The 15,072-nt window shown below is 32.9% G+C and overlaps 1 protein-coding gene across 5 annotated transcripts in view; it reads right to left on the reverse strand.

Annotated features, from left to right (window-relative positions):
- Positions 1–15,072, reverse strand: part of MAP4K3 (mitogen-activated protein kinase kinase kinase kinase 3) — a 138,146-nt gene that overhangs the window by 42,622 nt on the left and 80,452 nt on the right. For 3 of the 5 annotated variants that reach the window (XM_016142254.2, XM_016142252.2, XM_016142255.2), the window contains exons 11-16: positions 14,983–15,064; positions 14,773–14,883; positions 13,399–13,477; positions 8,898–8,956; positions 7,543–7,605; positions 384–442 (exon numbers count right to left, since the gene is read on the reverse strand). In XM_016142254.2, coding sequence (XP_015997740.1) covers positions 384–442; positions 7,543–7,605; positions 8,898–8,956; positions 13,399–13,477; positions 14,773–14,883; positions 14,983–15,064 — 453 coding nt within the window. The remainder of the gene's footprint in view (positions 1–383; positions 443–7,542; positions 7,606–8,897; positions 8,957–13,398; positions 13,478–14,772; positions 14,884–14,982; positions 15,065–15,072) is intronic. The other 2 variants (XM_016142258.2, XM_016142257.2) reach the window with 1 other exon arrangement.

Below are 15,072 nucleotides of genomic sequence, written 5' to 3' on the forward strand. Positions count from 1 at the left end.
GAATATTTACAGCTGTTTTCAGGGCCAACACATCTGGGGGACACAGACACACCAAAGCAGGTTTTGTAAGAAATAAACAGGTCAACTTTATGAATAAAAGATATATAAACTGTAAAGCATATTATTATCTTCAGTTGGAATGTACTTAGTTTTCCCTAACAAGTAAGGTCTACAAAGTAGCTTGATATAAAAAATTTATGGTGATTGTCCCTATTACAATTACTAAATGATGAGCAACATAGCAATGAAAAAAGTTAAAAGCATATTATAAAATATACCTATCAGACTAATACAATTTACTTTCATAAATATTAAAATATAATATGTTAAGGCAACTTAATTATTCCTGAATTTATATTAAGTTTTAAAAGAACTTTACTTACTTGTTTCCACCTAAAAAGTAACTACCTTGGTGTCCTTGTCCATATTCTAGTTGTAGATCCTAATAATACAAGATAAAATATTTGGTAAAATAGTAGTATATCACAAATCATGATACATTAATATATATTATTTTAAGAGAAACCCCAGACTGCAAATAAATCTGTATTGCTATATGTTCTTAAAAAGAAGGCATTGTAGGACTTCTCACAATAAAAGATTTCCAGAAGTCTGTAGTCCTGATTTACATATTTTATTATTTAAGTTTGGTATTTTTCTGGGAACTTATTTTAAATAATATAAGGAAATTTCATTTATGGTTATTGCTACTGTAGTTAATATCTGTAAAAGTTTGTTATTAGGAAAAAAAAAAGCTCAAATAAAGTATTTATTCTCAAGCTACAATGAAACAAAAATGATTACAGAAGAGAACAAGCAACAAAAACCTTGGTTTGACTTTGGATATATAAGATCTACAATAATTACACATATACACACAATTCTATTACTGCTTTATGTAGATAATAATTTTTTAAAGAAATAAAATAGGGTGCTCTTTTTAAGTAAATATATATATGAGTTTGCAAAAGATTATAAATTGCATGTTAGAATTTTTTATTTTTTAAAGAGTTAAGTAGCAAAACTTCAATATTATTAAAAAAAGTTCCTCAACTATTTAAACATTCCCACTGAATCCTGCATGTTGTAGAACATTAAGAATTAGAATTGAAAGGGACAAACAATATATATGTGCTCAACTCAAATGCCTTCTTGAGACAAAAAATATGCTTTCCAATAACCGTGGAAAGTACAAAGTAAAGTTTCCCTTTCTCCCCTTTACTAAGCCACTATTTCAGGCACTATTTTAACAGTAATGGGAGAATATTTAACACATTAAATTAATTTTATTTTCTTAGAATACAGTGTACTTAAAAGTAGTGTGCTTTCTAATTTTACAAGATATTGTCAAATGCACAATTAGGACTAAATGAAAAAGTGACCTCCTTGGAGCAAGCAGCCTTCCAAGACCATCCAAGAATTTAGCTGCAAACTTCTCCACGTTTCCACAAGATTCCACACAGTTCTCCTCTAGCACTTACACTGCATTTTAATAAATATATTTACAAGTATGCAAAAACAGCAGCCAGGCTGTGAGCTCCTCAAACGAAGGAAGATTGTTAATGTTAAATCCATCTTTCTTCCTTACAGTTCAGGGTCTAGCAAACCTGGCACACATTAACTAGGATCTAAATAAATGCTTGTTCAAATGCCATTTGTTCATTTTCCTATAAATAACTAATACTCAGCCTCATTAACATACACAAAAATAAATCTAGATCACAAAACTATTAAGCCTAGGAATAAGAGGATTCCAAGTAATACTTTACATTTAAGTGAAAAGCATTTTAACATTTAAGTATTACAAGACCTATCAAAAAAAAAAATAGTTGGTAAAAATAAAAATAAAAATTCTGGTTTAGTGAAGGCTCAAATTTTTTCTTCAATATTTGTGTTCTTCCATGCATAATAATGTTCTTGTCAGTGACAGAAAAAATAATACATCATAAACAAAAAGATGAGTCAAGTGTCACATTGGTATCATGTGAAATTCGAATGAAAAGGGACACCTGTTCTCTTTAATTATGATATATCTTAATAGGATGAAATCACTGTTATCATAAGACTGTCACACAATTATTATGCTGAACAATTTAAGTGGTCATGACTTTATACAGGAATCTTTAAACTTTGGTATTCATTAAAGAGAAGTACTATTTCAATGAATACACTTCTAAATTCAAGTTTGTTTTCTTCAGCTATAGATAACTGGGTGCTCTACCAGATCAGCAATCTCTTTAGCCAATATAATCTCTTAAGCCTTTAATCAAATGACAACTTCCAAAAGGATACATTTGAGAAGAGTGGCCATAGATTCTGTTGTATAAACACAGATGTGTCACAAGAATAGCCAGCTCATCTGATACATGACAGTTACTGAAATGATGATCATGATTAAAAAAGAAAATCAACTGAGATCAGCAGTGTACTTAAGAAGCTAAGAGTCTAAAATAACTGAGTATTTCAATAGAAAATTGGGCATACATTCGTTCATAGATAGAATCACATTCAGGCTAGGGAGAAGTTGTAGATAGATCCAAGTCTGATGATTAAATGTGTCATGTGTCAAGCCCTAGAAGGAATGCTAAAATTTAAAGGGAATTATTCTTTATTTATGCCTTCTCTGTAAATCAAGTTATGTTTTAGCAACCATGGAACAAAAACAATGTGCTAGGCATGTCACCAAGTAGAGTAATTGTAATTATATTAAACCTTTCTAATAAGTATCTAATCTCATTTTTTTTTAAACTATTATTTACCAAGCATCTATTATTTCATGACAGGAATTCAGACAGTAAATCAGACAATGAAAATGAAAAGAAATGAAAAGGTGAATTAAAAAAAATGAAATCTGGGCAAAGTTAGTAGTTATTTATATGTTTTTCGGGCAATCTAAGAAAGACTGATCTCAAATGCTTTTTGAAAAGGACTTGGAAGCTACTCTGTAACAGAAAAATGCTACCAAAATTATGCTTGGAAAAGCACTCAAAATAACACTAGATAATAGAAAGACATGGCCATCCTATACAGCGAAATAAGGATACATTTGAACATGCAAGATAGACTTAAAAAATTAGCTGCAGGCATCAACTAATTAGTGAAATGACAACACTTAACAACACCGTAAAGTCAAATAAGTAACAACACTGGACTGAAACATGCAATAGCCTAGTATACATTTAACCTGAACACTCAAAAATAAGACAGTCGGCCTAGCCCAATTAAAATATCTTTTTGTGTCACAAAGTCCTAATTTCAGTGGTTCTAAACCTAGAATAGGGTCTCTATGAAAACAAAAATATATGATCAAAATCTTATTACTGCTTTTTTGTAAACCCCCCTCAGGAGATTAAAAGTCTATACCTGATAAGAAAATAGCAGGAAGTCAGTAGAATTGATGCAGTTGGGTACAATAACACAAAAGAAAAAAATGCCTTAGCAATATATTTTAACCAAAAAAATAGAACAGGAGAGAAATTTTTTTGTCATCAAAAAATGTGAAAATTATTTAACACCCTTATCTAACAAATAAGGTCATCAGATACTTTTTAATGTTGTAGATAATTTACAGAATTAAAAAGGGATTGAATACTGGAGAGTTAAAAAAGATTTTTTATTTCTTAAAAAGTCAGTAAAGCAAGTAAGGTCAGAATACTACCGTGTCAAGCAGAATTTTGACTAATAAAAACAGAGGACTTAAGGAATCTCAAATTGAATAACATGACTTACACAACAAGCTTGAAAATCAGTTATCAGTGAGTTATGTTTGATATTCTAGAGAATGTCCTATAGTTGCAGAATTATGAAATTAGTTCTTAGAAACTATCTTCATATGTACTAGGTAAGGAAAGTGACTACACAACATAAATTTTATAAGTAATAGTTTAACAGATTTAAAATAAAAAAGTTAGCATTTACTGTTTCTTTTCCAGAATAAATTTAACTTTATAGACTATTCAATTTTGACATAATTCAGGGATAATCTTAAGGTGCTTTTGTTGTTTACTGAAAATGATTAATTGGTTATATATCTTCCTAACATATTTTCAATTCCAATTTAAATATTTTATCCTTACTCTTTCAGGTGTTTGATTTTTAACTACGATAGTCTCAAAAATCAAGCTCTGTTCTTCCAGTTTCATATACTATCATTACTTGATTTTTAAAAATCACTTTATTGTAATAATGAAATATTCAAAATTAATTTACAAAATCATAAAATACACTTAGCATTTAAAACAACCAGAAATCACTGATGACATGAAACTTAGGCAGCGAGGTAAATGTTTTTTTTCTGGGTCCCAAGAGATTCACAACCGTCATCTTGGTGGCGACTGCCTACTAAGGTGACAGCCAGAAATTGTGGGTTCACCTGGTTTCTAGTGGCCAGCAACAAGTATTTATGAGTTGAAATCTTGTTCACAATGCCAAGGTTTTAGGACTGATGAAATTTGGGGGCTGAAATAACTATGGACAGGTCATGCCACTGTTATTAAAAAACAAACAATCACACACACCCTCACTCTGGGCCACCCCGGCCCTGGCAGGAAATAACAAGTGTTCATGGAGATAGGAAGAAATTGGAACCCTTGTGCATTGCTGGTAAAAACTGTAAAATGATGCGGCGGTTAAGGAAAACAGTATAACTGTTCCCCAAAATAGTAAACGTAAAATTATCATATGATCCAGCAAATTCCCTTTCTAGTTATATACCCAAAAGAACTGAAAGCAGAGACTGGACCCATATTTGTACATCCATGTTCATAGCAGTATTACTCGTAATAGTCAAAAAGTGAAAGCAATTTGTGTCCATTGATAGAGATCAATGGAGAAACAAATGTTATTTATATATATTATTTATATATTCATCCTTAAAAAGGAAATTCTGACATGTGCTACAATATGGATGAATCCTGAAGACGTTACATTATGTTAATTGAGCCAGTCACAAAAGAACAAATATTGCACGTTTCCATTTATATGAGGTAACTAGAGTACAGAAAATTCAAAAACACAGAAAATAGAATGATGATTGCCAGAGGATGGGGGTGGGGAATGGGAGATATTATTTTATGGGTAAGGAGTTGCAGTTTGGGAAGATGAAAACATTCTGAAGGTAGATCATGGTGATGGTTACACAACAATACAAATGTACTTAATGCAACTGGACTTAATGCTACTTAAAAATGGTTACAGTGTTAAATTCTATATTGTTTTTGTTTTATCACAATTATTATGTATTATGTTTTATACAATAAAAAAATTACTATGAGCACATATGTTGATTAAAAAGAGAGAGAGAGAGAACATGAACGTAAGCCCACCATTGGTGGAAAACAAAATATTGACGATATTGCGTAGAGGCAATACAGCACAGTGGTTTAGGTTTTGGATTCCTAAGCCAGGTTGCTTAGGTCAAATCTCAGCTCTATAATGTTATTTAGCTGGGTGGTAAGACCAATTTCAGCTTTGCTGTACCTTAATTTCCCTCATTTGTAAAACAAGAATTATAATTTAATACAGTTAAAATGCTTGTAATACCTGGTCTATAAAAACTTCTAGATAAGTGCTAGTTTTTATCATCACTATAAGTGAGCTTTTTTAGGTTGATTTTATAAATAGAATCTGACAACTATTTTATTCATCCCCCTTCTGCCAGAACTATCACAACTCTCCGTAAAGCCCTCCTTTGTCACAAGACTTCTTGTCAACTGCTCGCTCTATCATAAGACCCTCCTGATTATTTAGGGCTGGAAGTGGATACAGTTCTAGGGAAAAGAGCTGTGACAAAGTTTTCAAGTTACTAGGCTAGTTCCATACAGTACAGAAAAGAATATTTGTAACTCTCAAGTATTATGTTTCTGGTGTTATAGTTGTCTTTTCTGGAAAATATTAATTTAAGCTTTTTATTCGCAATCTTTTATTTCCAAAACAAATTTCACTAATTGTTATTCTAACCTACATGTGTCTAATTCTAAAGAAATTTTCAATTGAGAAATCACTGTCAGTGTTCTATTCAAACATTCCTTCTGCCTTGCTTCCTCTGACAGTTAATTCTCAATCCTCCCTTTCTGGCTTCACTGAGCCATCTGATGCATCCTTCTTTCCTTTGTGACAATATGTCTACCAATTCTAGCTTTTCAAATGCTTCTTCCCTGCCTCTGATGTTGATTCCATCTTTGGCTGCAAAACACAGGCATCATCCACTGAAGTAACTAGTTTTCTACACTCTCTTTATTCAGTCCTTGCTGAATAACATATGTAACCTCATGGTTTCACCCATCATTTTCTCTTTGATTACTTCAATCTTCCTCTTCTGAGCTAATCCCATAATTCCAGCAGTAGTATGAACATTTCATAATTTCAGCTCTTTTATCTGCCGTCTCTCAAAACTGTGGTCTCTACCAATAATTGTTCCTACATTAATTCCCATGAAACATAAGGTATATATCCATTCTTCTCCTGAAGAATCTATAATGGCTCCTGCACAATACTGAACCAGTTTTAATCTCTCCCAGAAGTTACATTAACCCCAAAGCTTTTCTCCTTCTCTGATTTCTATGGTAACTACTGTATGTTAGCTTCTCCTCAACAGTTGCCTATATTTTGGCAACCCACTATATATTTTTTTTGCACGGCTAAGAGTTTATGTGTGCAAGTATTTTCTGCCCATGAAGACAGTAACTTCACTAAAAGAGAAATTACGTCTAAAATCTCTTCTCTGTTCAACAAATGTTACAAGACAGAGATTTAAGAATTTGTGTAAATAATCATTTAAGTCAATCAGAATTGGAAGAGGCATGTTATCGAAGCAAAGGAAGGAAACAGCAGGAAAATTCCACTGAAAAGTCAGAAAAGTGGCATCTAGGAGTAAATATGGAAGCAACGTGGGGCCCTGGCCAACTACAGAAGTAGAAAGAATTATTTATTTAATAGCAACTATTAAAAGCATTATTTATTAAATATTTACCAGGGTTAATGTCCCATCTTTTCTTACATAATGGTAAGAGAGTCTTAATAATTTCAGGGAGGCTTTATAATCCAAATTCTGGCCTGAGAAAACTGGGTATTACATCATATTACAAAGTTAAAATTTAATCTGAGACTGATTTCTTTGTTAATTAGGGGTGAATTATTTCTTAAAATGATATATATTATATTGGCAATATATAGCTTTTATATATGAATGGGTATGTAATATAAACAGTTTCTAGTTCATTAAACAAGTTATATTAAAACTAAGTTTTTTAAAGTTTTTTAAAAAAAAATTTGAATGAGAAAATTGAACATTTTTCATAAAAAAGAAAAAATATTTTTATTTTTTATTACAACATTATAATATATTTGAGTACATATACTTATTTAACTTGTTAGGAAAAACTCTGCTATACCCCTTATTACATGGAAGCTTGCTAAATGGGAGGAACTTATAAAATAATGCTTAAATTGGTTCATTAAAATTGGACAAAACGTTTGATTAAAAAAGTAAAACAAACAAGACTAAAACAATGCTGACAAAGAAAATCAGAAGATGAGAAATACCAGATTAGATCTTGCAGTGTAGTATATTTCTTCTGAACTGTCCAAAAAACCATCACTGTCGGGCTGTTTAGCAGAGACCAAGAAACCCAAGTTATTTACACTTAGACTAAAAGCCACAAATTCACAAAGGGAAACTTTCATAAGTGAAGTAAGTCCTGCTAACATAATTTTATTAAAACAAAGGCAAAGTCAAATCATATTAAGGCACTTCTAAAAAGCAACATTGCAACAACTTTGCTCTATAGTGCACTTACTATAAATTAGTATGGAATTTAAATACATGCAATGCCAACTTAAAAAGAGAAACAGCAAATAAACTCAAATGGCCTTAACAAAATACAATTAGCAACTATAAACATCGCGACAACTTTTTCTTCTTAACTTTCTCCATCCTGTACTTAAATGTCAGGCTTCAGTTATTATAACAAGACCATTTCAAGAATTTTGCTTTAACATTCCTTTCCTACATGCTGGTATATACCGAATTAGAATTACTCCAAAAATTAAAGGCTAAAGATTTCCTTTGTATGCCTTTGGTTGGGTGTGTTAAAATAAGCATTAAATTTAAGAAGAAAGATCTCACTCCAATCCTTAGTACGTATTAACAGTTATATTCTGCTCATTAATTAAATAGAAAAAAATGTAACATAACCTGGACCTTTGGTAATTTTATTAAAATTAATTGTTTGCTTTTTTTAAGTTCCATTTATTCTTTCATAGATTAGTACCTCAAATATTTTCAAAGAATTTTGCCTCTAAGGCTGTATTTAATATATTAATATATATCCAGAAAATACATAAAACATTAAAAAAGAATCATGAAAAGAACATTCATACAGTTAGCGAGCCTTAAATAAATAAAAGACAAACTTGATCTACTATGTAGGCCTAGTCTCTCCTAAATTTTAGTACTCTAAACAGACGTGACTCTTCTGATGTTTAAAAAACTGGGTTCCACTCTTAAAAGCTGCCCATATTTAGTGAGATATGCTTTTATTGGTCCAACATTTTAGTTTAAAACCATGACATTTATCTTAATAAATACACAAAAAGCTGCTGAAAAACTGAAAAACAAAAATGAAAAAATAAATAAATAAATAAAATTGAAGGGCCAGCATTAAAAACATTTAATCAGAGAATAGTAAAACTATCAAGTTTCTCCAAAACAATTTTGAAAATATTCGAAATCAGCAACACAGATTTATTTATTCTGAATTTCAGAACTACTTACCTTTTATTCCCCTAATGTTTTTGAAAATATTAATAACTAGCTTTTTATTTCTGCTACAATGTATCATAAAGATTGATTAAAACATTTGTTTTCAGTGTTAACGTTCCAAGACTACCCTACTTACAAGTTCATGATGTGGTTCTGTCTCCTTCCTTAAGGGTGGATCAAATTTTACTTGGCCAACTAAAAAAAAAGTAAAGCCATGATCTGTTTCTTTATTCTTAATGATATAATCATTTTTAAAGGTACTACATAGCAAAAAGCATTTAATTTTATTATCTACCATACATTAATCACAATCCAAAGATTTAAATAAAGAATCAGCCAGAAAAAGCCCAAGAAAGTCTAAGCTGTTAAAGCTTAATCTGTTAATAATACACCTTTTCCATAGTAAACAAGAAAATAATTAGCAAAATTAGGTGTCTGTTAAAGCCAGTATTTAATTTGCTACTTCATTGTGACCCAACATAAAATAGAGACAAGCTTAACTGAAGACTTAAGTGGATAGACAGCAATTGTGGCAGAATATTTTTTTGGAAGCCAGCATGCAAGATGGACTCTAGCAATTCCTGTTTCCTCGTGTTCAAAACTTTGTGCAGTCCCTTCCCACATCTCCAGGCTTGGTGTATGTGACCAAACGAACAGGGCAGAATGATGGTATCACCTCCATGATAAGGCTTCTGTTGCGGGCTCTCTGTATCAGATCACTTGCTCTGGAGGAAGCCCTACTGCGAGCAGCCCTATGTAGAGGCTGCATGGCAGGGCCCTAAAGCCTTGGACCAAAAGCTTTGTGAACAGCCTTGGAAGCGAATCCTCTAGTCTAGTCAAGCCTCCAGATGACTGCAGTCACAGCTGACATCCTGACTGTGACTTCACGACAGACCCTGAGCCAGAACCACTCAGCTAAGGTGTACTGGATTCCTGACCCTAAGAATATGTGTGAAATAATACATGTTTACTGTTTTATGCTGATAAACTTTGAGATTATTTGTCAAACAGTAGTAAATAGCTAATACACTACTGTAGCTAAAGTATAAACTAGCTGGGGCAGACATAAATGAACCATATTACACTCATCTTTTTCCTTGCTATTCTAATGTACTGAATGCTTCACAACCTTTACCTCTAATTTCTGTATCTCATCATCATCATCTGCTTTTATAACCTGGATACAGCATTCAAGACCACCGACATAAAAAGCAGAGGCACAAATACAAAATATTAAAGGGAAAAAAACACAGTCACAAATACACTGCAGTTCAACTAGTAAGCTCTTTAGCTAAAACAGCAATTCTCTATCAAGGTAGGGAAATGAGTGAGATTTCAAAGTATAATCACTTTTCTATTTAATCTTAGTGTATGATGATTAATTGTGAATGCTAATACCAATTACAGGAGACCATGAGACTCGAAAATCCAGTAATATGAGGCACAAGTGAAAAAGGTTGAGAAACACAGCCTTATAAGATCTCTAGTTGTGTGTGAGTGCGTATATCCTGTATAGCTGTTACGGACTAGATATCAATTTTTGGCCCTTAAAGATATAAGTACACTTTCAATAATGGGTTCCTCATGCCTGTTTACATATGATCACACATCAAAGATTACAAAATAACTTTTAGTAAGGTATTAAAACTAACATATATTACACCTTGATAGTGGCCTAATGAATGGCTTTTATCTACTCTTGTCATCAAATAACAAAATTAAATCTTAAAGTTATATGAGGATAGTTTTGTGCATCCACTTGCCTTGGGTTATTGCCCCACGTGAACACGCCTGTTTTCCTTACCAGACTGTATAATCACCGAGCACAGGGCCGCAGGGATGTTGTCTAAGAATAACTTGCGTAACAAAGACTGGAGCCTAACTGCAGCTATTCAATACCCCTGTACTCTATGGGAATGCCTTCCCAGAAAGGGGGCCCATATAGCAAAGTCCCAATGGGAAGTCGTTCTTCATGTGTTACATTGGTATCACTTTCAGTTTTCTTCAAATTCCCTAAAATTATGACCAGTTTCTGCCACAGGATCTTCCAACTATCATTCAAATAACTGTTGATCAATCATTCCAGAGTGAAGTGCTATTTATAATGTCCTTAGTAATGTCAAAAAACCCTACTTATCTGTAATTGTCTATTGGTCTCTGTTTCCTCTACCATCTCCTTGTAAGTATGTCAGGCCACACACCATAAATTTATATTTTAGTATCCAGATGAAACCTCCTTTTTAGTTTCTTTGAGACAGTTCCAAGATGATCATTTTCTGACTTTTCATTAGCCATTTTGGGTCAAAACTGAATCTACTATGGCAGACAAGAAGAGCCCCAGAATTATTTCTTCTTAAATCAAGAATTTGTTTATCACACTTAAGTGAAGGCAGTGGGGACTTCCTAAAAGGGAAAGAGTAACCTTTCTGCAAATAAATGAGTCACTGTTTATTGCCTAAACACTATTTAGTTTAACAAAGAGAAAACCTTGGTTGCATGGAGAGATACCACGTAATTATAAACATAAAACATTATCAAGAGGAACAAATATACACAATTATTAAACTATTTTTCCAAAGCCTGTCTGTATGGTCAATAGAATTAGTAACTATTCTATGTATTGCATCATATATGAAACCATAAAACATCCCAAGAAAGCAGGTATTAGAACACTGCATGAGATTTAAAAGCCTTAAATAATCAAACCCACACATTATTAAAAGTGGTTTTCACCCTGCTGGTACCTCAACATACTAGAGGATATGACAACTTTCTTGCTGGCAAAGAGAGGAGCAGAGAAGATCTTTCTCAGATATTACTTGCTCCCATTAAAAGGAGGGCAATATCAGCATTTCAGAAAAATTGAGGTATAGGCATCTAGTTTCAAATAGCACATACGGGCACATGCAATTAGGAGCTGAGAACCACTGATATAAATTAGTAAAGAATGATCCAGAAACAACTGCACCTTGCAATGAAGGGCCTGAAAATATAATTTATAATAGAATCAGATAATATGATATAAAGTGCTTTAAGTTATATTTTTCAATAGTGCTGAACAGAGAAGTTTTCTAAATCAACTACAAAGATATCTCTAATTATCTTTTGTATTATTAAAGAACTGACAAAGACACCTTGCAATTACTTTTTTTATATTAAAAAAAATGGGAAATGCTCATATACTAAGGTTGTCACTTTCAGAAAAATACTTTTGGGGGAAATTAGCAAATGTAAGTCATGTGGCTTCAGAAGGAGCTTTAAGGGTAAGATTATATGGTCGCATAACTAATCGCTGGCAAACAAGTACCAGATCCCAGTCCTGGGCTTTCTGTACAATGCATCATGCTTTCTTTCAAGAGTTTCCTCCTTTTAAGAGCATTTCCAGGTAGCACCTGCACAAAACTACCTAAGAACTTAATATACAGTGCATGCTCAAGCCAAAATTTCAAAGGAGGGTTCACAAAGGACTTTCAGTTTCAAGGCCACACAAGTGTGCCAAGGTGGTTTCTGAAATGAAGCAGTGTTTGTGAAAGACCACTGGGCTGGAAATCAAGAGATCCAGGGCTTGCTGTTAACCTAGTGTCATGACTCCATCCCACAGGCAAATCTAGTCATCTCTGCATTTCTTTTTGTTTTTTATTAAATGGGAATAGAGCCTGATCCTACTTACCACACTTAGTTTTTAAGCTGAAGAGATGGATTCAACTTAAAGTATAAAATGTATTATTATTATCATTACTAATCTAGCCAAAAATTGGGAACTGTCTCGTAACAGTAGTTATCTCAAGTTACCCTAACACCTAATTTCACTATGGTTATTTTGTATTTCAGTTCCCTAAGGATAAATCTTCACCTCACAGAAAAGTGTTATCACAAGCCTAACTGCACTAGAATAGTATTCTAAGTACATAAAGAATTAGTGCTTCTAAGAAGAAAACAAAGGTTAAGGCCCTATTACTCCAGAGATTCTTGTTAACAGAGTTTATCTTTTTGAGAAGTTGACAGAACCGGATCCCATGAGAATAAATGGTGTGTGTCAGTGAACCCATAACTTGGTTGCCCGTAAGGATACATGGAGAGAGATTTTAGAAGGTAGATTCCTGGGCTGACTCAAGACCTAATGAATCAGGATCTGTGGAAAAGTGAGAATCCATTTTTAAAGGTTCTCAGGTCACTCAGATGCTAGGCCAGCTTACAAACCTCTACCTCTCCTTGATATCTGAAGTGTGGCACTTACACCATCAGCGTCTACAGAATCCAGAAGCTTGTTAGAAGTAAGGGACCTCAGGTTCCACCCCAGGTCTACTGAATCAAAAACTGCATTTTAACAGCTCTCTGGGTGAGTTATACACATATAAAAGTGTGAGCAGCACTGCATTGATTTCTTCTCTCCTGCCTATTCTAGGAACTTTGTTCTTCCTCCCAAATAGTAACAACGTAAATCTACCCCTGTCCCAATACCAAAAATTCCTTAGAAATAAGGAAAATGAAATTCTTGCTGCCTTAAACTCTACCTTTAAAAAGGTTTAGTAAAACAACTACTTGAAAGAAAATGAAGCAAAAATACTGTAACGAAATTACAACTTGAAATCTTATTTTTCAATGTTAATTATGAACTGTGTAAAGTATACACTTACAGTTTATCTCTGAGCGTGTTTTTTCTTCTCTCACATTTCTACTTGTTGAATGAATTCTATGTGGCACGGCAACAAGAGGCTGGGAAAGAACAAAAGCAGTGACAGGTGGCATTTCATTATTAAATCACAGTCTGGTCCCCAAAACTACCCAAATATGAAAAATGGGAACAAAATACAACTTTTTCATTTCTCTATACATTTAAAACTGACAGTAAGAGAGTTTTTAATGTTTTGACAACTATAACTATAATTTTCCCCATTGAATAAGATTGCTTTGTAGGGTTTTCAGCTTACATGGTATATTTATTGTCCTGCACTACCAGACAAATCAAGGACTGTCTGTATATTGAATTATTGTAGACTTTAAAAAACGGTTTTTCAACAACAAAATTAAGCAAAACAAAAAATTCTCTCCTAGTATAATTATAAGGTTAATAATACTTTGTATTTCTTAAGTTTTATGTTTCTGAACCCCTTTCTAGACCTTTAACAAAAGGACAGATAGCTTATTTAACCACAGTTGTATAAAGACGGCAAGCTAAAACAATGGTGAAGTGAAAGAAAGATTCTCTCTGATTCACAACAAGCTGCAACCATTTTTCTGAGACAATCTGTGACCACTGAGGGAGCTATCATTCCTACAGCATTGTCAATGAAATTTACTCTGTTTTAAGTACCTTTCATAAAGCCAGTCAAGTTCAGGCTATCTACCTCAGCTTTAAACCCAATAAAAGAATTCTGCCATGTCTAATAGAGTGTAAGGTGCCACAATTATCAGCTGACCAAGGAATGTTAAACACGCTAACAGAAGTGAGGATTCCAGTAACATCAATGCTTCCAACGAACTGGAGTCATTTCATTCTCTAGCAACAGCACTAGCTCATTTTTAAACATTTCCATAGTGGACAAGTAGGGTTTTAGTCACCAAAAAGGCAATCTTACACTTCTACTAACCGCTAATAATTCACGAAGTGGCATAGCGATTCTTTTTGAGAAGAAAACCAAATAGAAATTTTAAGTATATCCTAACATCTTATTTAGGTGCTTTCCACTGGCATTCTCTTTTATGTGGACAATTTATTTGGCAACTTCATCTAAAATGACTACTTTAAAATAGCTGCAGTAATTTCAACAAGTAGATTAGATGATTCTGTTTTTGCCATTTTCAGATAATAAGTCTATAGCTAATAAGAAAAACCCAGCACATTGACTTCCCTAGGAGAGACAAAGTTCAAAAGAGTACATTGTTCCTTCAACAGTTTATTTAAACTGGCTTTATTTTAAATAAACCCAGAATTTTAAAAAATTGACTTTGAGATGTGCATACATATATATGTATGTGTTATATATGCTAGTTAGTAAAACAGCTCCTACCTCAGGATCATCATCATCAAAATCATGGTAAGTGGAATGATCTGGATTATTCACTTTATCCAATAGTTCAATTGCCAAAGATCGTGTCAAAGGTTGTGTGACAAACGGGTGCTATAAAAATAAAATAATATAGTACAGAAGAGTTACTAGAAATCTCACTGAATGACATTTTTATCTTTTGAAAAAAGACATAGTTCAGGGCAAAAATACCTGTAATAACTTTTCAGCATTAGGTCTTTTTTTGGGATTTTTGGTAAGTGCCATTTTCACAAAATGATGAAAACTATTTGACCTAAGAAA

The sequence above is a fragment of the Rousettus aegyptiacus genome, unplaced genomic scaffold, assembly GCF_014176215.1.
Source record: "Rousettus aegyptiacus isolate mRouAeg1 unplaced genomic scaffold, mRouAeg1.p scaffold_m13_p_7, whole genome shotgun sequence".
Lineage (NCBI taxonomy): Eukaryota > Metazoa > Chordata > Mammalia > Chiroptera > Pteropodidae > Rousettus > Rousettus aegyptiacus.